The sequence below is a fragment of the Glandiceps talaboti genome, chromosome 6 (assembly GCF_964340395.1).
Source record: "Glandiceps talaboti chromosome 6, keGlaTala1.1, whole genome shotgun sequence".
NCBI classification, from domain to species: domain Eukaryota; kingdom Metazoa; phylum Hemichordata; class Enteropneusta; family Spengelidae; genus Glandiceps; species Glandiceps talaboti.
In genome coordinates, this window is record NC_135554.1 from 18,030,988 (window position 1) to 18,057,419 (window position 26,432).

Here is a 26,432-nt window from a genome sequence, read left to right on the forward strand (position 1 = left end):
TAATTCTGTAAGAAATGAAAGTACCATTTCACGACAACTACATCGCGCACGCGTAAAGTACGTTCAAGCGGCCATTTTGATTTTCTGAAAGTGAAGTCAACATGGTGAGTAAACGAAGGATTTGGTCACTTTATTGTATCAATACGTTTTGAAACTTTCCAAAAGGACTAAAAACCTTTACACCTATGTTTAATATGTCTATTTAATTTCAGCTGCCTTTATCGTTACTTCGGACAGCCGTCAACCATCCAATGGTGAGTACTTCTTCAAGTTCTTGCTCTTTGTATATTAAATTATACTCAAGTCTCAACAACATGTTAATTTTACATACACTTTCGGTAATAAGTACATACCATATGTTGCCGGAGTGTTAGTTTGTGTACGAAAAACTGTAAATTTTGATAAACATTAAGAGTTCGCAAGCATTCATGACATTTAGATGTATGAGTAATGATAAATTTAGAATTTCATATTCACATTTGCATTTGACATAGCTTATTTTTTCTCATAAATGACATAATTGTGTGATTTAGGTCACGTGCCTCACAACAAAACAGTTGTAAACTACATCTCGTAAACTAAACATCATGGCATGTAATTTAAATGTTGTATTTATGCAAATTAATTATACAAGGATAACATAGTTAGATCTCCTTTTTGTTATCTTGCAGTTAGTAGAATTGAAGAATGGAGAAACATACAATGGACATTTAGCATCATGTGATAATTGGATGAACATCCATCTTAGAGAAGTTATCTGTACATCCAGGGTAAGTTGTAGGTGTATGCATGGATTTTTCCTGTACCAGTACTCCAACATACATGTAGTTCAATGTACACACAGTCTGAGGTAGCCTCGAGACTGGGCTATCTGACTTAACATACTCAGCTGGCTTTACAGTTGTGAACTACATGTCCAAACCAGATAGCCTTGAGTCTCTGGGCTAAGTCTGAGGTAACTCAGACTAAAGTACAAAGTCAAGCATACTTAACTAGTTTTAATGTCTGTTCTCAGTCAGAGATCCAAATGGCCTCAACCAGCTGATCTCAACTGTACTACCAATTAATTTTATTTTGAATAACTAAAGAGAATGTGATTCTTCGTTCACTGTCAAATATAATACAAACCCACAATAATCATGTGTCCAATACAGGTAGATACACATGGGTCAAATTACACATACCAATAACTAGTAGTACAGTGAATGGGACTCAAAATCTCATTATTTATTCAAATTCAAGCAAACATAGTTATGAACTGATAGTCATAAAGTCATCTTAATTTAGCTGTTCTGTTTAAAAATATGTACAAAATGGGCCACCCTTTTATGATGATACAATTTTGAGTTTCACCTTATATAAGTGGTTTATTTACCCAAGCGTATAAAATTTGATTACAAAATATTGGTAACAAAAAAATCAAAAGAGAGAAAGGTAAATGGGGAGTCAAGAAATAGCTTACAGCTAGTCTAGCCTGATCCCCGACATTGTACATTGCGAATGAAAACATTAAGAGGGTTCAGTCATTAAGATGACTGAAAACATAACTGGGAGAAAAAAATATATATATATCACACATACATGTACATATACATGTACATATACATGTACACACAATTAACCTAGCCCTATTCATATCCCTAACCTAACTTCATTCAAACCCCCTAGCTTGGTTGAATATGTTTCCATTTTATACAGTCAGTTCACTGTTCTAGATTCTTGCCACAGAAAGGAGTTTGTTCTGTGGGTTCCTTATCACCATTACTCCCTCATTCGAATAATATACAGCTTACAGGACATTAGAACATTTCAAGTCTTTTTTAACAATGTTAATTTCCTATTTATCAACAGGATGGTGACAAATTTTGGCGGATGCAAGAATGCTATATTAGAGGAAGTACAATAAAATATCTCCGTATTCCTGATGAAGTTATAGATATGGTCAAAGAAGAAGTGATGGCTAAAGGTCGGGGTAGAGGTATGGGACCACAGAAGGGTAGAGGTAGAGGCAACCCAGCTGCCAGAGGTTAGTCTGAATTCAGTTATTCACCCTCATCTTTGTAATTAGTGTTCTTTCCAACAGGTGGTGGTGGTGGTGGTGGTGATGGGGGGGGGGGGGGGGTATTTGTTTGTACACTAAAAGTATAAGTTGGGAAAAACCAGGATTAACCATCATGTTAACTGTAGTGCATGATGAACTTGTAGGAAGAGAAACTGGAAATATTCTAGGTGTTAGAAAGACAAAAGATTATGTAGTTTGGCCACTAGGAGTGCTGTTCAGAAATTGCTGTCAGTTCAGAAGTGAGGACCACAATAGTTGAGCACTAAAGCCTCCTTTGGAATAATGGTTGCATTCTCAAAAATGCCAAAATATTCCGCTAACTTTGTTTCCTGTGTCATAATTTCAGGGAACTTGTGATGTTGTTTTAGTCCCATTTTGTTAACTTCTTCATGAACAGTACTGCCATGTGATTTTAGCCCTCAATTTTCCTCATTTAAGGCACCCTCTTGTGACACTTCTGTTGAAAATGACTGCAAGATGAATACCTGGAATAGTCCATGGCTTAACTTTGTTTTGTGAAACGAAAGAAATTACATTAAAATATTAAAATCAAATAATTTCATTGGATTTGGTTTGGTCACATAATGCTACTCCTTCATTTTAATAATGTGGACTTGAATGTGAATCAGAAAACTTTGGCAACATTTTTAAAATCCATGGATTTCATGGCAAGCGTGAGTTCCTAGGAAGCAGAGCTCAGTGTATATGTTGTGTAACCTATCCTAGCCTGTGTTGTAACCCAAGAAGTATTACAATTGGGGATGTTGTCTATTTTGATAAAATGATGTTAGTGGCATTATCAGTACAGTATTCAAAACTGGTACATATGTATCATGTGGTAAGCTTGGCCCAGTAACCTGAAGGAAGATGATTGTTGTTATTACCTAGCAACTGTTTCTTATTACCATGACAGCACCAGTGATTGTGTTATATTTGTATCTCCTCTATTTCCACATATAATGCATATTCAGTTTTTACTCACAAAGACTGCTTGCTGGGTTATTATATCCACAAACAGGAAACATTGTACATAGCGCCCTCTAGTGTCTTTATAGAATGTCCTATTGTTTTAGTATATTTCAAGACGCAAGTGACTTGATAATTTGACAGATTCTGTTTCTGTTTATCAGCTGTAAGGACAAACATAAATACTAAAATAAGAAGACTATGAAATAAGTAAATGATGATAAATGATTTGTAAGTTTTATCATGAATCAAAAATATGAATATGAAAATATGAATGATTGGAGAACCCTGGTAACAGAAAGGGGGGAATATGGTCAAACTGGCATAGTTTCTAATACATTGTACTGTAATTTTAGTTGGGAACCCTTGTAAAATGACAGAGAAACTCAGGTAGATATTACTTGCTTACTACCCATAACAAAATTTGTCAAAAACACTGCTCGGGAACTGCCAGTAAAATGACAGAGAAACTTAGGTAGATTTTACCTGTTACAACCCTTAACAAAAACACCAGTTGGGAACCTTGGTAAAATGACTGGGGAAATCTGGTAGATTTTACTTGCTTACCACCCTTTACAAAAACGCTTGAAAGTGTGTGTGTGTGTGTGTGTGTGTGTGTGTGTGTCTGTCTGTCTGTCTGTCTGTCTGTCTGTCTGTCTGTCTGTCTGTCTGTCTGTCTGTCTGTCTGTCTGTCTGTCTGTGTCTCTGTCTCTGTCTCTGTCTCTGTGTCTGTGCACTTAATGCATGAATCATTGCACTTAATTTACTGTTAAGGAAAACTGTTGACAAGAGTTGTGTAATCCCCTTTGAAGGTAGCATGACATCATTGTGGTAGAACTCCAAAAGTAGGATAACAGTTAACCTTGAGCATTTGACTCATTTCCTAACACTTGAGTTGTTCTGGACAATTAATGTTTGATCAACCGCTACTCACAATAAAATAGCTGGCTTTATCACCAAAAAAACATTATGAAAAAACCCCAAAATATTATTCTGCAATTTTCAATTACCAGACCAAATGTTGTCAGTCTGGTAGCTTGGAGTAAACCAGGACCCATTAGTCTTTACTTGGATAGATTTTACCAAAAAAGATAATTGTAGTCACTACAGTGCCAATATTTAGAATTTGGATAATGGCTGCTGTCATGGAACACGGGCTTATTCTAAGTTAGGGTTAAAGACCAGAAAGCAGTGTTATATCACTAAGTAAACATTCCATGCTACATGTCTAAATCATGTGAAAACCACTAAATGGTATATTCATAAGGCCAAATAAAGAAAAGATAGTGTGGTTCCAATAACCCCATCGACCCTAGTTTAAGCTGTTTAGGCCTAAACCATTTTTACATGCAAAAAGGTAAAATTATGATAGTTTATTCCTATTTTCCATGTAGATTTTCTTGCCAAAGTATCTTTGATCACTTTAAAAAAAAAAAAAAATCACATTCCAGAGAGAAATCATGTCTTTTTGGACTATAACAGCACAGTCTGCATATTGTGTTCTTTTACACCTCATCAACTGTTGCGGGAGTATGGTAACCAACGAGTACCTTTGGGTCCAAGGAACTGAAAAAATATAAATATAAAATAAAAATCCAACCTACCTACCCTGTTTTCTGAAGTCATGTTATCGGAAACTAAACTTTATTTTTTTAAATTTTTGCCTAAGGGAACTGTTGTATCAGTAAACTATTTGAAATAGCTGTAGAGAAGTTTGAAAGAACAGTGATTTTTCTGGACTTCATTCATTTTATAGGAGGGGTGATTTTTTGCTTAGTTTTCAATGTACAAGAAATGTCACCTAAAAAGTTTGAAAATGCATGTGAAGTTTAAGTGGCATAGTGGGTACTTAAGACTGCATTTTCAACTAATGATGTAAAAAAAAATTGCATAATGTGTATTTGTGTGCTGTATCTGGCTAGACTAGTACTGTTATTGCCCTATTATCTCATTACTGGTCATTCCTGGTTTTACAAACACCCTCCTGCAAACACTGACACATTCTGAATTCTGTTCCTATTCTCTATTTTGTAACTATCTGTAAATTGCTCTTTTTAACTCATACTGTCTGGGTGAACTCTTCACATCAAAACTTTAGGGCTGACAAAAGCTGACATCAAATGTTAACAAATTTCCCAAATCTGAAGTTTCTGAAAACGGAAAATTTACAGAATTTGAAATAAACCAAAGAATGGTGTATTTTACATCAAGAAAGAAATGTATCACAACATCTAATCAGTTCAACATGTAAACTTTTCTGAAAAAATGAAACAAAATCAAAACATCCTTCAACTGGAAATTCATCTGTGTTGGTAAACCATAGTATTCAATTTAACTTTTGTTCCAAACACAACTTGAAAAATTTTTACTTGAAAATTTTTTACCTGAAATTTTCGACTGCACACTTCAGTCTTTGTCAACAGATTGACCCACTATTCAGTACACGTGACCTTATGGACATGTGAGCCAAATAAGCCTAATAAAAATCTGGCTAGACTAGTACCAAACAACTCGGATATATGATTAGAAATGCAATCCCTCCCCCCCCCCTTCCCCGCCTGGAATCTACCACTCAGTATCAATAGATTGGTCTCATCGAAAAAGAATGTGGTATAAACAGCCAAGACGACTAGGTTTACGAAAACTTTCTAGGCATGCTTTGTGGACACTTGTAGCAATATATGAAGAGAAACAGTATCTGGTGTAAAGTTGATACTGGTGTACAACAAAGTTGATACTGGTGTACAACTGTTGTATATAAACCATAGTGGATAGAGTTTGACATACTATATACATACAATAACACGAGAGCCCATAGCAGACAAAAGAATGGAATTTTGTACATTCAGTCCGAACCATTTCAAACACAACATCGGTCTCTTTGATTCTTGTCTACTATTTATATGTGTATCTCAAGCATTCCACAACTCTCATTTCAAGAAAGGAATTGCGCTGTTTAATGATGACATTTGCTGCATTTTGAAGTTTTTGCTCTCTTTTACTATGTTTGATGTTTATATTCTTGTGTGATTTGACTGTTTTTGATTCTTTTATATACATCATTAGGTTTATTGCAAAAATGTTTTTTGATTGTTTTGTGATTTCAGTGTTTTTTTAAGTGTGGTATTTCACCAAATTTGTTATTTTTTTTCTTTTTAATACAAATATTTTTGTTCAGTGTGTTGTTCCAATGTTTTGATATGGATGGGGTAAAATCTCTCTGGTTTCCTCCAAGCCAATATGAAGCATAGCTATTTCTTGGGACACCCTAAAATTGTGTGTTCTCCTATCCTTGACTATGTGATGACTTACATTGATTAGTTTAAAGGCCTACTTTGAAAAAGGATTAAACATTAGGTGTGAAAAACAGTTGTCTGACAAAGCTAGAGAAAAAGTTGGCCACGAACTAACAAAGAATGTAATCCTTATGTAGATAACTGTAATACAAAGGCCAGGGATTGTAACATGACCCATTAAATGTTTGGTCAAATGCATAGAACAATGCTTAGTAGATTTCCTCCACAATAGTATCATAAGGCTAGAAACCATTGTGTATGCTATGTCTTGGGCTAAACATCAGTCCAGGCTGGGCAGTGGTTCAACGCTACGTTACCATATGTCTGGAATTGTGTATACAATGTCTTGGACTAAAAGTTCCATGCTACATGTACGTTTCCATATATCTGGTATCCAGCATGTAACACTTATGATGTTTTGGACTAAACAACGGTTTGGGCTTGGGCTTGGTTCCTGGTTCCCAGATACATTTCTATACATCTGGAATCCAACATGTAAAACTTGTGGTGTCTTGGACTGAATGCCGGTTCCATGCTACATTTCAATATATCAGAAATCCACTGTGTAAACATTGCGATGTCTTGGACTAAACATCGGTTCCATGCTACGTTACCATAGTCAAAAATGTGTTTGTTGTGTGAATGCGAGTTTATATAGTACAATAGAGATAGTGCGTTCACTGATTGATCCCACCCATATCTAGATAATTGCCTTGATTGATTCTTTCCATCGTGGTGTGTTAAGGCATGCACTCATAATTGCTATGATGGGTAGGGCACCCATGTAGTTGTGTTCTGTACATACAAATAACTGGTGACCTTTCTCATAGAGGTTGTAGGCACAGGATGCTTTGACTTGACCAAGGAATGGTAACTGGGTGGGCTGGGGTGGGGATAAGGGGAACAGTAGAACCTCACCACAAATATGTGACGTGAAGTGTTCATGAAAAAATAATTATGTGAATTTTAACTTTATTTTCAGGGGTGAACAAATCCACTGGTCCTGGGTCCAGGACTAGCGAATTTTTGGGGCGGACCACACAAATTTTACCTTGTCTGGTCCATCGGACCAGTACCTTACTGTTAATAACTATGTTAAAAAGTCATCTGAATATACAGATTCATAGGCAAGATTTAATGTTTCACATTAGCGGGACCTGGGACCACTAATTCTTTCAGCAGGACCACTGAATTTTTTAAGGCACTGGTCCGGGGACCACCAGTTCACAAAATGATTTGTTCACCCCTGATTTTGGTTCAGGTGTGAAGCAAAATAACAATGACTTTGATATATACACCACAAAAATCTATTCACAACTCTTACAAAATTAACAAAACAGCATTTGAAGATGTAAATCTTGTGATTGGAATATACTTTAAGTATAAAGGAAGTAAAATTTATGGTTCAGGAATAATAGAAGCAACATAATGAGCAAAGAAGAGAGAGGTAATTGGTTGAATAGGGTGTCAAAGTAAAGGCGAAAGTTATATGGATTACAGCTCACCTGGCCATGATGTATACCTACTTTACAGACCACAAGGCCATTTTATGGACCCTTCTAGACCAATTTGTTATTCATAAAAGAAACGTTATAAAACAAGTTAATTCCTAAGTTTTGTAAGGAGCAAGACCACCCAGTCGTAGACCAAAGTGATATGAAATTACCCCCAACCCCCACCCCAAGGGATAGCAATTTGGTACATTAGTAGTTTAGATTAGATTCTCTATATAATTCTACCATTTATCAATGTTTTTGAGTCCTTCAGTATTTGCATGAAGAAAACTGTTGTAATTCTGTGCATAAATGTGTTTTTAGTAGCCCAGGTCGAATACCATGGTCAGTGTTCAGTGGTCCGATGTCATTGTTGCCGATTTCAAGCTTTGCATCTGTCAATGAAAATGTCGGTCACCATTAAAACATCGTAAAGTATCATTTACTGGAGTTCTTTACTTCACTCTTAATGGGCCATGATGGTCCCTGCTTTGACTGATGTTTGGTAAACTGTCGAAGAATTTGACAGACAAGGGTTCTGTTATTTCTCTTCAAGGGAGACTGCCTCGGTCTGTCAGCTTCAATGTTTGTGCAGACTTTAGACAAACACCGTGTTCTGTAACCCCTTCAAAACAAGGCACTTTCCCGCCAAAGATATTTCAAAATATTTTTTTTTCTTTAAATTTTTAGCACATCTGGATTTTATTTTAGACTGAAGTCAAACTAATAACCCTTGGTTTTAAAACTGATATCAAAATTGTTTGAAAATTATCTCATTTGCAATTTTCTGCAGATAATAATGCCAACATTTTTACTTGTAAACAGACTTTCTGTCAGCGGGGCTCTAAGTAATCATAAATCAGGCAGTATATCATAATATGCAAAGAATTATCTTGGAGTTTATCACCAAGACTAATCAGACATCATTAAAAATGTCATAATAGTAAAAAAAAAAATCAGTTTTGAAGTTTATGCAGGCTCAATGTTATATGTCAACAGTTCGTCCCACTGTTTGTGCCAGTTAGAAGTATTGTGATAAACTCTGACCACCTGAGGTCAAGCGTGTTGTTTTGATTCATGTCACATGTGTATTGGTGCACATAAAGTCCTAATATCAACTCACATAAGTATGCCATTATAACCACTTTGTTATGCACTTAATACAGCGGAGTCTAAGGAATTCACAATTCCATAACCTCATTTCTGGATTTTCCAGACTAAGATCCTCAAAAATTATGAATTCCATGACATCTTGAAGTGACAAAGTCTCATCAAAAATGTGTTTTGGGATTGAAATTTTGTTCACACCTGACTCTAATACACATTTTGATTTCGCTTTCATTGATTTCAATGTAAAATTAAAGAAAGCAGAATAGGAGATAATATTTATGATTTTACCTGTACTAACTGTAACTAGAATATTATTTTTTTGATCAGACAACCAACAATATATTCACTGAAAATTGTTAAAATACCAACAATTAGACATTGTACATGTTAATTAGACATATTCATAAGAATTCAGTACAGTGACAGGGTGAAATTATAATCATACTTATTTTTGGGTGCAAACCTTAAAAATCAATTCAATTGGATTTATTGTGCCATACATGTACAGTGTATACAGCTACACAAATATGTTTACCCACAGATCCACAGATGATTCAATACGGTTCAGTGTATATATTTAGTTAGGAGCAACAGAATATATCTCAGTAACAAAAAAGTTCCAGTTGCATCTAGTGTAATGCAAAGAGAAGGCATGATTTGGTGTATTGACAGTATTTTACATCTGCTGTTCTTGTCTTGTTCTTCCAAGGAAGATGGTGGTCACCTGACAACAGAAGGGTGGTCACCTGACAACAGAGAACACAAAGAACAAGTACAGTAGATGTGAAATAGGATAAATAAAACAAATCAAGCTTTCTTCTTAATCAGATTTTCATTGATCATAGTCATGTTTTAAGGTGACTTGTTGAAAAATAGTCAACGGTGCAATAGTTAAGAGTACATGTGTATGTAGTTATGGGATGTGTGACTGCTTCATTTATTCAACAGTAGTTAGAGTATGTAGTTATGTGATGTGTGACTGCTTCATTTATTCAACAGTAGTTAGAGTATGTAGTTATGTGATGTGTGACTGCTTCATTTATTCAACAGTAGTTAGAGTATGTAGTTATGTGATGTGTGACTGCTCTACATGTATTCAACAGTAGTTAGAGTATGTAGTTATGGGATGTGTGACTGCTTCATTCATTTAACTCGAAAGAATAGGTATGAACAATTTAAGTCAGCCCAGAATCAGTCAAGGCTACTCCAGGTATGAGAAGTGTGGCTTAAGTCATGACTGGGTTTAAGTTGGGGTTAACTAAAGAATGTGAATGCATTTAGGCCATGGATCTCTGTTCCCAGTTGATGACATAAATCTTGATGATTTCTCATCCATTACTTGTTGTGATTTATTAAAGTTGGGTGTAAGTCAGGTAGCACTTTCACAGGATCCAGTATGAATGTGGCTCAAAAAACAAACATCCGTTTTACAACTTAAAGGACTAATTTTCAATCCCAGATCAGTGTCTCGACATGTCCAACGTGTATCAAGCCAATTAACATTTTCACAAATTTAGTCCCCAAAATGCAACCAAGTTCAATAATACAGATTACTTTCCAGAATATAATACTGTAGTCCAACATTAGGAGATGAAAAATGTGTAATACTCTCTAAAATGTCAGTTCCGTAGGGATTCTATGAGCTCTTTGAGCATGTTACAAGGTCAACATCATCTAGCATAATGAACATCATCTTAATCTGACCCCCTATTTATATGCAGAGTAGGCCTTTTAAGTCTACTTAGAGTTAACTCTGGTTCCTGTAATGTGAACGTAGTAACTCTGGTCCCCATAATGTTAACGTAGTACATTTCAACTTAACAGACGCCAGACAGACATGAAATGTTGTCAAACAAGCCCAAATCCGATCCAGTGATTGTATAGGATATCAGAACACGATTTTTGAACTCTGGTTATTTTACTAAACGTATATTGATATATAGGTTTGGAGAGGGGAAAAATTAGCACAATGATCTAAACAGAGATTTGATGTTTACTATAGGTGAAATTGTACACAGATGTATTGATTACCTGCCTGTAAACATCCTTTACGTACTCCAATACATTCTTTACTTACAATAAACATGACCTTGATCCTTACCATAAGTGAAATGTACTTGGAAGTATTTATTACTGAAATGTAAACTTCCTTCTCTCTGTCTTCAACATTCTTCGGTCTGAAACCAAAGGGTAGTTGTTTCTTCTACAAGTGACTGATACAGTATATCTTTCATCTGGAGGTTGAGGGATTTATTGGTTGGTTGGTTTCACTAGTGGTTTCTGGAACAGGGGTTCATTTATCACGGATGGTGTATATAGGCTATGCCAAATAAATGTACACTTTAATCTCCTTATAGTGAACTCACTAAGAGGAATTGAAAAAAAAGGGGGTCTGTGTATGATGAAGTGTCCATTATAGTGAAACAAGTATCGTATATGAAATATAAGTTTGAAGGACATGAAAGGGTGTTTGTTGTAACAGAACAACCACTTTAAGTAACACTGATGACGTCAGAGTGACTCAGACAAAAGCTACGCATGTAGTCACTTTAAAAAACTAGATTCCAATAAGGTAACTGTACTACTACCACTTCATAAATTGTAGTCAAGTATCAATTTCTGTTCTACCAAGTTAACGAAGTTTATTAAAACTAGATTACAGTGTTCTACTAAGACGTGTTCTTTCAAACTTTTCAGCTTCTCCAACCCAACATACTGTGAAGGAGACTCGTTCAGATAATTTAGGCCGTGCCAACACAACAAATAATTTAGGAATATTGTTTCAGGTAATTTAACTGTACTGATTTAAAATTTGAAAAAGATACTCTTTGGTGTTTTAAGGGCCAATCTGATTAAAATCTGTCTTTAGTTGACCTAACGTATGATGTTCTGCTTTGCATAAGTAGTGTTTCTTGACCTGTGTGTGCTTGATTTCTGATTTTTCTAGCCATGATTTCCCTTATCTGAACTTCAGTAACTGGTCATTTAAATAGTACCCCAAATCTTACACACACATGCACACACGCACGCATGCACGCGCGCGCACACACACACACACACACACACACACACACACACACACACACACACACACACACACACACATACATACATACACACACACACACACACACACACACACACACACTTAGGAATCATCACTATTTTAGACAGCAAAAATATGAACAATTTATCTCGAAAACTTTTCTTTATCAAATATGAAGTGTTCTTTATAGCCATATACATAATAACTCAATGTACACTTAACTTCTTTATGAGACATTGAGAGATAGAACAGGTTCTCACAATAAAGCAGGATCTTAAGAAACAAATATAGTGTGTGTGCGTGGGGGGGGGGGGGGGGGGGGGCTAATTCATAATATGTTAATACAGGCACACAGTATCATCATCAACATTGTGAGCAAATGCCTGCAGACATCTGGACACAACAGCGCCCTCTATGTTAGGAAATCATCACATTGAAACCAAAAACATAATATCGTGTCATGCCAGATGGTAAAATTTTTAGTAGTCTTAGTGTACAGATTTTGTATGGACAAGTCTAACACAATGCATCACTTGTAAAATGCATGTATGTATGTAGCTACACCCAGGCTCTCACTCATTCATATTCATTAGAATTTAGATGGACCATATACATTGAACTTCAGGGCCATATGCTTTATCTCACTCTATCAAAAATATAGATATTCAGTCAAGCTGATGTCTATTCACAGTGCTGTTTCAGTGTTATGTTGTGCTACATTGCACACATAGAAAATATATTGAATAATAGTTGTAGCAAGCCAATGTAAGAGATTCCAAGCGTTCGAAAGACTTGATCTGAAAGACACCGAAAAACCTTCAGACGAAAATCCCAAATTAATGTGTATCTTATTTTAATCTGACAAACACATGCTATCTGTGTCATCAGTGTGTTGATGTTATATGTTGGACTTTGTGGATAGGTGTAATCCCTTGGCTACTCAACCTTGAAAACTAATAGGATAAAGATATCCAGCCATGTGTAATAAAGACAGAAAATGTCCCATTTCGCGCGACACAGAAGCTGTATAGTTTTGCCGTTGGGTTCAAGTGCTGTGTATTCACTACCCCATCAATACTTGTTGTCAAAACGTTTTCACCAGGAGTGTGGCGGGTCTTCAGTGAATTGTGTCGGGAAGAAAGCTCAGCAGCAGAAACTGATTGAAGGTCACAGTAAAATAGTTTAAGCAACCGGCAGTTTATTTTCTAAGGTGAGATGGGAGGTTCCGACTGACTGGAACATTTAGCGTTGACGATGTGCAAGTCTTATCAGGTTGTCAATAGTGACATTAGCAATTCCAGACATGAGGGTAACATACACCGGACTTTGAATTCAGTTTACCAGGGTGTCTTTACCAGTCAGTCGAGAAGAAATGTCATAGCTCATTTAGTCCTCACTCAACATCCATGGTAATACTATAGCGGGTGAAGGAGCAGCACACTTGAATTGAATCCAGTCAGTTTTCACGTATTCATTTGTTACACATCATCTGATACGGCCAGCAATCTAGACATTGGTTGCCGACAACTCTCACCACAATGACAAACAGATAACTTAAAACCTATCACAAGAGAGCCCCTTTCCTGACTGCAATCACTACAGTTGTTAACTGTAATGTGATAGGGATTTTATACATTGTAAGTCTGTTCACTGGTTCAGGAGTCTCACCCCTTCACTACCATATACATGAGAAAATAGAAATTCCTATTCTTAGAAATTTCCAGAAATTCAATCCTTTTGAATGGAAATGTTGGCTAAACTTCATAAATGGCAGTTATTTTTACTATTCCAATCTAAGATAATTTGAGTTTACTCCAAAAAGTCATGGGATAAGAACAATTTGGTTATGAATTTTTGGCGGGAAAGGTTTGGCTCTATTTTGAAAATTTTGATTTAAATTCATAAATGGCAATTATTTTCATTATCCCAATCTAAAATGAATTGTGTTTGCACCACAAAAGTCATTTGAGAACACAAATTTTGTTTAAAAAATTTTGGCGGGAACGGTCTGAGTTGATTTTAGGCTAAACTTTACACAGTGTACAACAAGATGGTAGCCCTGGTTGTTGGCAGGATTTTCTTTCATCGCCAGAGGACCATACAGGGAAACTTTCAACAGCTGACACTATATTGTGACAACCTTTGAGTGGTAATAACATTTAAACTAACTCTTAAAACCTAATTTGTTGACAAATTTAACCTGTCAGTGACAGAAAATAAACAGAGACTTGGAGGAGGATTTGTTCTCCAAGACTGTAGCTGTAAGCAGTTTTCAGAAATGTTCAAAAGTTATACTGGAATTATACAATAAAAGAGAAAATTCAGAACATTTTTATGAAATAACCAGTACTTGTAAGACCAATCTGATAAAAAAAAAAACAGTTTGAAATGTTTTCAACTCCTGAATAAACTGATATCCTATGTTTATCTGAATGTTGAAGTTTACAATGATTGGAAGACATGGCAGTCCTAGTATATGTACGGTATGTACATGGACCCTTACCCTGCAATGGCCACTGTATTTTACATTGACTTGACCTGAAGAAGGGTTTGTAATTATGTAAAGGAAAAAATGGTTAGAGGAACGGAGTACCCCAACCCCCAAAATGACTGGGTTATTGAAGATGCTAGAAAAAAAAACCATGCAATTTGTGAGCATAATTTACCATATTTTCTGTTATAGAAAATAACCTTTCAGGAGAATAAACATAATTCTAGACCAAATTAAAAATGAAATGATCACAGTTTGACTCGCAATGTTCGACATTTCCTTCACAAAATGTATACCCAGATCCAGATGACTAAAGAAGAGATCAAACTATACCAATGTACCTATATAATACTATTGGGGGATTCACCCTCCCCAGTCAACTACAAACACTCAATTCTTTCCCATCCCAACTCCTGCCTTTGACCTTGATTCTACCTCTTTATCTCTCCATTCCACCTCTCTCTCTCTCTCTAGCCTGGAACCTGGTCCAGTTACAGACACCGGGTCTCTCTCTACTGTCAGGAAAATCCTGACTGCCAAACTAACCTCTGCTCCTATCCCACCATCACCTATCCCATTCTCTCATCACATCCCCACAATCCCATATTCTCAATCACATCCCCATTATCCCATATCCACAATCACATATCCCATTCCCACAATCATATCCCCTATCCCATCCCCACAATCACATCCCATATTCCATTCCCACAATCACATCTACCCTATCTCATTTCCACAATCACACATCCCCTATCCCATCACCACAGTCATATCTCCCTTATCCCATCCCCACAATCACACATCTCATATCCCATTCCCACAATCACACATCCCATATTCCATCCTCACAATCACATCTCCCCTATTCCCTTCTCAAATCGCATCTTCCCTATCTCATCCCACCACCACCACCACCACCACATCTTCCCTATCTCATTCCCATGTCCTCATAATCAGCTCTACCCTATCCAATTGCCACAATCGCATATCTTCCATCCAACCTCTCCAACATCACCTTCCATCCCAGCAACAAGGATTAACTTCACATGTAACACCCTCTTTAGATATACAACCATACACTTAGCACCAGTTTATTTCAACATAACTAGTGTAAATGATCTTTTAATAGTGTACTCCACTATTTGCTATTAAACTCAGCCAGTGACCAGAGCTGTTTGCCAAGCTTTCACCTGGGGTTACTTTATGAAATGCTTGTATCAGTTTACACCACTCCTTGGACTCTGTGTGATAGACAATGTTTGTGTACAGTTAGCCATCAAGTGCTGATCCTACTACGCTAACATCAATATTGACTGTGATATCACTGATGGCTTAGCAAACATCACTCAGGAACTTGACCTTGATGGTTTACATTCAAGGGAGTGTACTCAGACCATTCCTTCCTTCAATTAAAATTCTAGACTAGTATCTATATCTTAAAGTCAGAAGTTGTGTCAGGGTTATGTTAACAGCAGATTGTTTCCCAGTACAACGGCTAGCTTTGATGACTGTTTTCCTGTTGATGAAAAATGTGAAAAGTTAGTCCTGTACATAAGTTAGTGTAGGCACTGGTTCAGGAGTACACAAGACTTTAGTTTTAGTGGTCACTTATTGGTAAGGAAACCAGGAAAAATGGAAACCTTTGAAATATCCTACTTTAGGTCTAGACATGGTTTTGATATAGTTATACCATAGCATAGCAGTTACAGAAATTGTCACAATTGCTCAACTCTATATATTTTTTAATTTTATATAGAAATTTCAAGAGTAAGCCGTGTAGTCACACACACACACACACACACACACACACACACACACACACACACACACACACACACACGCACACACACACACAGACACAGACACACACTCACTCACTCACACGCACACACACACGCGCGCTCGTGCACACACACACAGACACACTCACTCACACACACAAACACATGCGCACACACACAGACACACACTCACTCACACACACAGACACACACACACACACACACACACACACACACACACACACACACACACACACACACACACACACACACACAAAGTGATATCCATGTTTTACTTAAACCAACTAAGCTAAGTGAGGTATCAGGTTTACAGCTACAGGTGAGACATTTCAATTGACCTATATAGACAATACTAGATACTGAAGGTAACTGATTGCATAGCAAAGAATTTATATTAAAGGACAATATCAACTTGTCTATTATTTTTCATTAATAAACTTGAACAGGTGCAGCCAGGTGTAAAATTGATTCAAGTGCAATATTCAACAATGCCAGTCAAGTCAAACTAATGAATGGTTGGTCGGTCGATGGATAAACACATACATTTTTACAGTAGATCCTATAAAAGATGTGATAATTTTTTCCTCCACCTTGAAACCTATCCCCCCTCCCTACTTATTGATTCAAGCCCAATACTCAATATCATTTAGGGCGACCTGGGATACCTAATATATAATTGTACATAAGGGGAAAAGGGTGGGGCTACAAAAAAATTTGGGTTCTGGGGTGAGGGGGGGGGGGGGGATAACAGTTTTGGAGTTCGCAAAGGGGGGCTGCAAAAAAAATTGACCAAAATATTTTCTCTGCAAACCCCCCCCCCCCCCCCCCCCCCCCCCCATCATCCTCTGTACGTTCCCAAACTGTCTAATCAATCACCTTCGATTGATATCTTGTTGCATAAGATCCTAAATGACCACCTAGACAGTATGGTCAAAATGACACACTCAGCATGTTTATTAGTGGCTTAATTTTAACTGGCTAAGATAATAACATGTGATGTACATTAAATGACAGCTATTACAACCTAAACCAAGGTGGAATTCCATGACAGTGGATCTATACCTCGACGAGAATTGCACGACTATTTTTTTTCTGCTTTAATAATCATTATATGATATGCAGACAACATAATTTGATATTGGTGAATACATACAGCTGTGTTCTCCGTTTAGATTGTTTTTGATGAAATTGAAAATGTTATTTTAAAACGGTACAATTATACACAATGAACGGTCATGTCAGGCTATTGACAGACACTTTAAAAGTTGAGTTTTGTGGATAAACAAATCTCAGTGAAGTTATCAATGTTGTTCTGTGTAACCACCTGTGTCAATAGGATATAGGGAAATATTATGATAAAATAAATCCGGTGTGATAGCGGTGTTTGCTCTTTGAATTCTTGGTTTGTTTGCAAACTCTTAGTCTGTCAATAATGCCCTAGGAGAGAGGAGTGTCAAAGAAAGATAGATCTAGGAAGGAAGAGATCAGTGGTTGTACATGGCGATAGAGGCTAGAAAAATGAAATTGTATATTTTGCTTCCAATGCTCACTACCTGATATAGAATTTTAGCACTTAGGTGCGTCTTAAAAATAATGACCATTCTGTCAATATGCCCTAGGAGAGGTGTGTCTAAGAAAGACAAATCTCGGCAGGAAGAGATCAGTGATTGAAGTAGTCTAGCTCCTATACCTAATGATGTCCTCTACGATCTCCTTTCCATGGTGGAGATGATTGTAGTGATCATAACACACATAGGAAACTAGACTATGGTTGAAGATGGCGGTAGAGGCTGGAAAAATTAAACTCTGTATTTTGCTTTCAATGCTCACTACCTGATATAGAATTTTAGCACTTAGGTGCGTCTTACAAATAATGACCATTTTGTCAATATACCCTAAGAGAGAGATATGTTGTAGAAAGACAGATCTAGGAAGAAATCAGTGGTTGAAGATGGCAATCAAGGATGAAAAAATGAAACACTGTAGTTCGTTTTCAATTCTCATTACTTTATATAGAATTGTACCTGAAAACAGAATAAATGTGTAAACATGGACATTTTTACTATAAATTCTAGGAATGTCATGAAAATAATGATTATTCAATTTCTTAGTCAACACATCCACTTTACACATGCATTAGTGTAGGCTACAGATACATTACTAAAGGCACACATGAGAATAAGCCAACCTTCTTGTTCTATTCTTACTAGCATGGCGTAATTTCAAAAATGCTATTACACAGTGTATGTGCAGAGAATAATTTTTACTACATTGACTGTTGTAATCAACTTTTTAAAAAAAATCTCAGGGTTTTCAAATTGAAAAATGGTCATTGGAAAGTGTAAAAAGAAAGTTCAGTATTAAAAAAAACCCCTCAAATTTGTCTTTGTGACTGTAGCTTTCATTGCTACTAAGCTTAGACTCCTTAACCTAGCTTTCATTACTACCTTAGACTCCCTAACCTAGCTAGCAAATGTACTTGGATATTTTTTGAGAATATGGCGAGCAAATCAGTTGGTTAACTAATATGGCGAGCAAATCAGTTGGTAAACCAATATATGAAGCAATGCTTTTAGTGTACAAAAGACATGTTATCTCTGTGGTTAGACTTCCAAAAAAAGGGTACTTGTGCTTTTTAGGACTCTTGATAATAGACAGGATAAGAACATAGACAGCCGGAGATGTAACTTGATCAGGTTATACAGTACTTACAGAAATAAGGTGTTAGGTATGTTTCACTTCTTCACAACAACACTAGTCACACTACTACCTGTTGTTAGGTTTAGGGCCACACACTTACTGGTGAAATCCAACCTTCTGTACACTTTTGGGATGCCACTGTCCAGGCTGTCTCTGTGTGTGTACGGTGCTTGTATCGCTGAGGGTTTTCCTGAAATCCAACAGAGAGACTTGTCTTTGTGTTACTATTTCAAGAAGTTCTCTACACCAAGCCCAGAGACTTGTCTTGGTGTTACTAACTCAATTAACTCAATAAGTTCTCTATACCAAGCCCAGAGACTTGTCTTGGTGTTACTAACTCAATAAGTTCTCTACACCAAGCCCTGAGACTTGTCTTGGTGTTACTATCTCAAGAAGCTCTACACCAAGTCACACCAAGGCATGTCTCTGAGCTACCAGAAATCTAACACTAACAGCTAGTGTTTTAGAACTCCATCCAAGTACAGAGCAGGGTATGTGGTAAAACTTGCATAAATTTCCATACCTTGTTTTATCATTTCATTTGGATTCCTGGTAAAATACCTTGGAATGCAGCTACATTTTACATACTTACCACCCTTAACAAAATACTAGTAGGGAACCCAGCTAAAATGACTGGGGAACTCAGGTAGATTTTACCAACTTGCCACCTGTAAATAAAATCACTGATAGGGAACCCTGGTAACGTGACTAGGGAACTCAGTTAGATTTTACCTACTTACCACCCTTCACAATAACAGTACACTAGCAGGGAACCCTGGTAACATGAATGGGGAACTGAGGTAGATTTTATTTACTTACCACCCTAAAACAAAATACTAGTAACAAAATACACCGGTAGGGAACCCTGGTAAAGTGACAGAGAAATCAGGTACCTACTTACCAGCTTTAACTGGTAGACACACACACACACACACACACACACACACACACACACACACACACACACACACACACACACACACACACACACACACACACACACACCACCCATAAAATGAAAATGACTGAAGAACTTACCTTTTACCTACTTACCACCCTTGAAAAAACACTGATACATCTTACTAGAGACACCATATTGATACGATGACATTCATAAACAAGCAAAACTTGTTGACATTCAGTAAAAAAATGCACAAAATAATTAAAAAGCAACAAAATTGGTGAGGAATTTATAAATCCTTTCATCCTTTCCCCTATTCCCCCCGTGAGAACAAATAAAGGTGTTAGTTTTACCTACTGATACTTAATCTGTGAGGTTATTTCTCTTTATCGAACTCAGTCAAACGTTCACCAAACAAACACTTTTCCGCACAGAAAAATAAAGCCTGACAAGGAATTTTCTTGCAGGCACCTCGTTTTGTTTTCCTTTGCTTTCACCATACGTGACCAGGCTGCCATCTGACAAAAGATAAATCATTACTGTAGACGGAATAATTTCATGAGAAAACAAGAAAGAAAAAGCCCGTACAAATAATCCAAGTACATTAGTGGTTTTCAGAGCACTATAGCTTGTGTTTAAAGTAAATAATGTCAACTTCTCTCAAAAGGTCCCTTTGAAAAATTGGATGATTGGTTTTGAAAGTGTCTTTATATAGAGATTTCCTCAGCTACGTAGTTCTTACCAGACAATTGAATGTGTTCAAACGTACTTGTGTGTAGAGGAGAAATCAAGTCCTTTGATCTCAAACTTATTGTCTGTACAAAATCTCCTTAAATTCAGTTACTGTAGGTATTGAGATTTGAAGGAGGCTACAGACATGTGTACAGTGTAGGACTCGTAAGTGTTGACAGTGTTGTTCTTTGTGTGCCCTGGAGTTAAGCTCTAATTGCCTTAACTGATAGCTTTAGCTACTGCATCCAGAACTGGAATATTGATTGTTATGTGTTACTCTCAAATTGGAATTGACTGTTATATGCCATGGGTTATTCTCAAATTGGAATTGACTATTATGGGATATTCTCAAACTGGCATTGACTATTATAGGATATTCTCGAATTGGCATTGACTATTATGGGATGTTGTCACATTGGAATTGACTTATGGGATGTTCTCAAACTGGCATTGACTATTATGGGATGTTCTTAAACTGGCATTGGCTATTATGGGATGTTCTCAAACTGGCATTAACTTTTATGGGATATTCTCAAACTGGCATGGACTATTATGGGATATTCTCAAACTGGAATTGACTTATGGGTTATTCTCAAACTGGAATTGATTTATGGGATGTTTGCAAACTTGAACAGACTACATGTGTATTACTGAAAGGAATGGACAGTGTGTAGTATTGTTGTTGGATATTCTTGAACAGGAATGGAGTAGTGTGGGATATTCGTAAGTGGGAATTCTTGACCAATCTTCTTTGGACATTGTTCTTACAATTAGAATGCCTGACTAATGGTATCATCAGTTTCAGAATATTTTCAGCAACTGTAGATTGCTGGTGTCCAATGGTTAAGAATAGAGTTTACCCAATTTCATGATTTATAAAATACATGGAAGTCATGACTTTACAAACAGTGTACAGGTCACAACCTCATAGCATACCCACTAAGAGGTGGAAGAGATATTTAACTGCATAACTGGGACATTCAAAATGGCACACATGGTCCAAAGAAATATACTCCTTCAGTTGTTGGGTAAAGAATGCTAGTTTAAGGAATACATACATTGCTAATTATTGTGTGTGTTTTAATTTTAAATACTCAATACTAAAGGTGACTTTTAGACTAACAGAAATGCAGACAACGAAAGCTAGAGATTACACACCTAAGACCTTGCACTCTTTTCCATTAATTCTCAATTCCTACCAAAGCACCAAAGTTAGCACCTTTAATTCTTGGCCATTAATTCTCAGTTCCTACAAAAGTGCCACAGTCTCACTTGACCTCTGACCTTTCACAGTTTTCCCCTCTTCCCCAAGCAAACTCTTGACAGCTTCAATACTACAGACCCCAGATTGATGCTGTGAATTATACAGTGAATTATAGTTTCCAAATGAAAATGTTGTACAGGTCCATGTATAGACATGCCAAATCTGATTAAAATCCAGTGTAGTGAACTCGGCTTGATTTCTTTATTTAGTTACGTTTATTGTCATTTGGTCTTTTTTTGTTCTGTGAGAGCCCGATACCTACATCTGATACAATACCATAGGTGTTCTCAAACCCAATCTCATACTCACGAGTAGCCAACCAGAATCTATCTTACAATATAACATTCAGCGTTCGAAATTGAAAAAAAGAGAACCACCAAACAACAACGATAATATCGCTGTTTGCTTAAGCTCTTTTTGAACAGAGTGCTCTGCAGTACTGTACCCATATGTTTCAGCACATTACATTCGTTGAGTTAATTCACTTAGCGCTCTCGTGTAGCTTGGGATATCAGTAACATAAATGTGATGTTATCGCATCCTTGCATGACTGGATGTTGTGTTTGTATTACTGAACAAAGTAACTGAGTACAACCAGCTATCAGTCTGATAGATTACTAATGACATGCACTGTTCAGCCTTTCCCCAGCAGAAGATTTAACTAGATTTTCTTTGGAATTTGTCCATTTGACTAGATATGGAGAAGAAAAATTGAATCCACGGATAATCCTATATATGATCTTCTATTGCTTGACTAGTCTGACTACTTTGAACCACAAATATGTCATACAACTAACAAGAGTTTGAAGGAAAGCAAGATTATGAACATCTGTACAGCACTTTTTTGTTGCCAATATAGGACATTGGTGACTGGAGCAATTTCTTATATAATACATCATATGAATTGTACTATGTGCATGTATTTGTAGTAATAATGATTGCAAATATCCTTAAACAAAAAATGGGCAATAGTTTCAGCTAAAGTGGTTGAAAGATGGGTTCAGAGTTATAGGATTGGCCGCTACGAACTGTTGTCGTGACATCTGGTACTATCAATGGGAACATGATAAACTAACTCCTTCGGGCCAAACCTTGACCACTAGGTATTTTCTCAGAGTCTCACTCAGTAATGTAGATCTTACTTAGGGCGGTGTGTATAATACCGCAATTCAGAGCTTTTAAAAGTATTCACACATATATGAATGTGTCTAGGATTTTCTCCCCTGGTAGTAGACACATCCGCACAAATCATTCAATGTTTTTCCTTAGACCCCTTACTCCCGCCAGCCAAAAACCCTCTATGTATGACTTATCAATGAAAGCTTTGAGAGGCATTGACTTGCCTCTGTTGATTCCATGTTTTGAGATTTTCACACACAAGTCAATAGTGGTGGTTTATGTTTGTCCTGGGGCAGGTCACAAGGGATCTCTCTTGTGGAAACATGTACTTCCATGGGCTTTTTGACTCTGCTATATAGTGTGATCTTTGCCCAGGTGTACAATACATTGTACGACTATATTAGAGGATGTGTATGCAATTCAGGTACTCCGCAGTTACCAGTACCATTCACGACATAACTGTCAGTTTTTATTGTCATGTCAAAGTATATGAGCTAAGAATTGTGACAGTAGAATTTTTAAAGATTTTCTTAAATTGACTCTTGTAACTTTCTCATAGTCAGTCTAATATTTTAAACTGTGGTTTGCAGTTTTTATTGTCTTATCAAAATTTGTGAGCAAAGAATTGTGACTAGAATTTCTAAAAAAAAAAAGATTTCTGATACCTGTGTAAATAAATGGTAGCAGTTGGTGTCCATCAATCCCTGTGGATAGTACATCATAACTTAGACTGTAGTTCTAGAGATCTTTTTAAACGAGTATTTGGTGACACCCCTACACTTCATGCATACATATACAAATATACACAAATAAAAGAATATGTGTGCCATTTCATGTTGTGTCTTCACTTATCCAGCTCTCAAATAGTCACAGTACACATATGTAATAACAACAGATTTTATCATAAGATAGTGCCAGCATAGTTAATTATGGTGTATGTGTCTTTGAAAGCAAGACAAAAAAAGAGTCCTTCCAAAAGCACTATAAATTATCAGGTAAACACCTCAGTTGCCTTAACATGAACATACAAGAAGCTTTCCAACTCAACCATGGGTAGACTAGAAATCAAGACAGTGTGATGTCCATGTGAACCCAAATCTACCATGAATCCATCCCAATGCTGTCACTTTTGAGAAGTCACTCAAAACCCTCATAACCATGTGAACACATGTGACAAAATGGAGCATCATGTGTGTAAACACAAATCATTGTAGTAAGTTAGGCACCAGGAGTGCCTGGGGTAGGACGCTGAAGCATTGATGGGATTTCTGTTACCAGGACTTAAAATCTTAGCGACTGTTGAACCATCACTAGTGTACCAATAATGCAATCTAAACAATGTCTTTGATCATGGCCAGGTAAATGTATCATGTGTAAACACAAATCATCATACTAAGTTAGGCACCAGGAGTGCCTGGGGTACAATGTAGGATGCTGAAGCATTGACAGGATTTCTGTTACCAGGACTCAAAATCTGAGCGACTGTTGACATTGTCTTTCATCATAACCAGGTAATAGCTTGCCTTGGAGTTGTTTCCCCTAATGCAATTTGCATTAATACATAGATAATAAAAAAACAAATTTGGTGAAACTAAAAATAGAAAGCAATAGTTCCTACTAAGGAAAGTATACATTGTTCGCAATGAAAAGATTGCAAAGCTTTCGTAGACTTACTGGTTTGTGTAAACATTCCACAAGCACCAGAAATAGCAAGCTCTTTTGAAGCATTACAAAACTGTGAGTAAGACCTTAAATAACTACATGTATGTATAGAGTTTTACAAAAGTATGTGTTGTTATAAATCTAAACTAAGAAGGGCCAAATGCATCTCTATTCTTAATGTAGTTTATATTAAAGGTGTGTTCCATGTAATATTTGAATTTCATTGTCACCAAGTTGTGTCCCATACACCCTTCAAATCCTCATGTGATATGCAGGTTATAAAGATTTCTCTAAGGTCCATATGAAAATTGAATGCAGTGATTACTTTATTGTATGAAAAACTGTAATAACTTTCTATTAGGCTGTCCACACCTTTTGAATGTTGTTTTCATAAACACTCAAATAGTGAAGACTAATGGGTTTCTTTCTTGTTTGTTTCCTTTCTGTAGGTGCCTTTGGTGGCCGTGGTAGGGGAACACCAAAAGGAGGCCCACCAAAACAAGGAAAACCATTAGGACCAAGAAAGATGTGATATCAATGACACTTTTAGCTATAGATGTAGGAATTTATATTTTGTACATTGCTTTGACATGGAAAACTATCCCACACATTATTATATGGCAGACTCTTGACAAATATGGTCATCATGATTTCAAACATTGTTTCTTTATGTGTGTGTAGTTTAACATCATGATTGCTAAATATAGCTATAACTAGCCACCAGTAATAGCTCACTATACTGGAATCTCAATGGAAATTTGAAGTAGAAGTGAGTAAATGCAAAATTATACTTATTTGGTCATTTGTGAACATACATACAGAATCTATTAAAAGTATTTTACAGTATCAAATTTAGTATCTGATACACTTTCCATGGAATTTTCAGAGTTAGAGCTTGGCTGATCCCAGACATAATTTTCCAGAAGTTCTGACCACATTTATGGAAGCATTGATGTGTATTGACAACACAGGCAAACATTGTTAATCCACTTTGTTTATTCCTCCATAGAATGTTACCAAGTCATTTGATAAATCTCAGTGTTTTACCACTCAAATTCCACCCTATTTGACAGAAACTATTGCATTATGATCTTCAGCAGTAAATGAGTACAACAGTGAATTGAATCTCTGGCTAGTTTCAAATCTCAGCTTGCTTTTTTCAAGAAGTTAAATTATATTCTTGAAGCTTCTATGTTACTTGGTCATTTGTTCGTAGATTTCAACAAGTCAAAAAAACAGGAAACATTTAAATATTTCGATAGAATTATCCATGTTCAGAATTCTTTCAATGTTTTAGAATTTTCTTGGCTGGAAATTTATTGTTTGCACACGGTTATTTTTTCTGCCTTCCGGCACTTTTCTACATCCCTGATATTAGTCTGTATTGGTCATTAAACTACATTATATGTGGCATAACATTGAATTTGACTACAAATAAACCTAATATTTCCTTTGAATTTATTAATACATACCACAGTCATGTTGAAATTTTATGTGTATTCAGATTTTTTTGAGAAGGAACTGGAAGTATTTATAGAAAAAATATTAAACGGTTTAATATTTATCTCTGTCGTAATTTGTGTTGATGCTGTAGAGTATATGTTCAGAAGTGACTACTTTGTCTTGTAACTTCTACAGCAGACGACACTAGAATGGATTCTGATTGTTTGTTTTCCTCTGTGTGTGTGTGTGTGTGTGTGTGTGTGTGTGTCTGTGTGTCCATGTGTGTGTGTGTGTGTCTGCATGTGTATGTGCACATGACTATGTATGCAAGTGTGTCTACAT

The 26,432-nt window shown here is 36.5% G+C and overlaps 1 protein-coding gene across 2 annotated transcripts in view; it reads left to right on the forward strand.

Annotated features, from left to right (window-relative positions):
• The window catches only part of LOC144436772 (U6 snRNA-associated Sm-like protein LSm4), a 134,802-nt gene extending 108,643 nt beyond the window's left edge, over positions 1–26,159 (forward strand). Inside the window, exons 1-5 of one of the 2 annotated variants that reach the window (XM_078125632.1) lie at positions 67–104; positions 213–254; positions 672–770; positions 1,852–2,026; positions 25,097–26,159. In XM_078125632.1, coding sequence (XP_077981758.1) covers positions 102–104; positions 213–254; positions 672–770; positions 1,852–2,026; positions 25,097–25,179 — 402 coding nt within the window. In that variant the 5' untranslated portion in view covers positions 67–101 and the 3' untranslated portion in view covers positions 25,180–26,159. Of the gene's footprint in view, positions 1–66; positions 105–211; positions 255–671; positions 771–1,851; positions 2,027–25,096 lie in introns of those variants that run through there. The other variant, XM_078125633.1, reaches the window with a different exon arrangement.
• Positions 26,160–26,432: the final 273 nt, after the last annotated feature.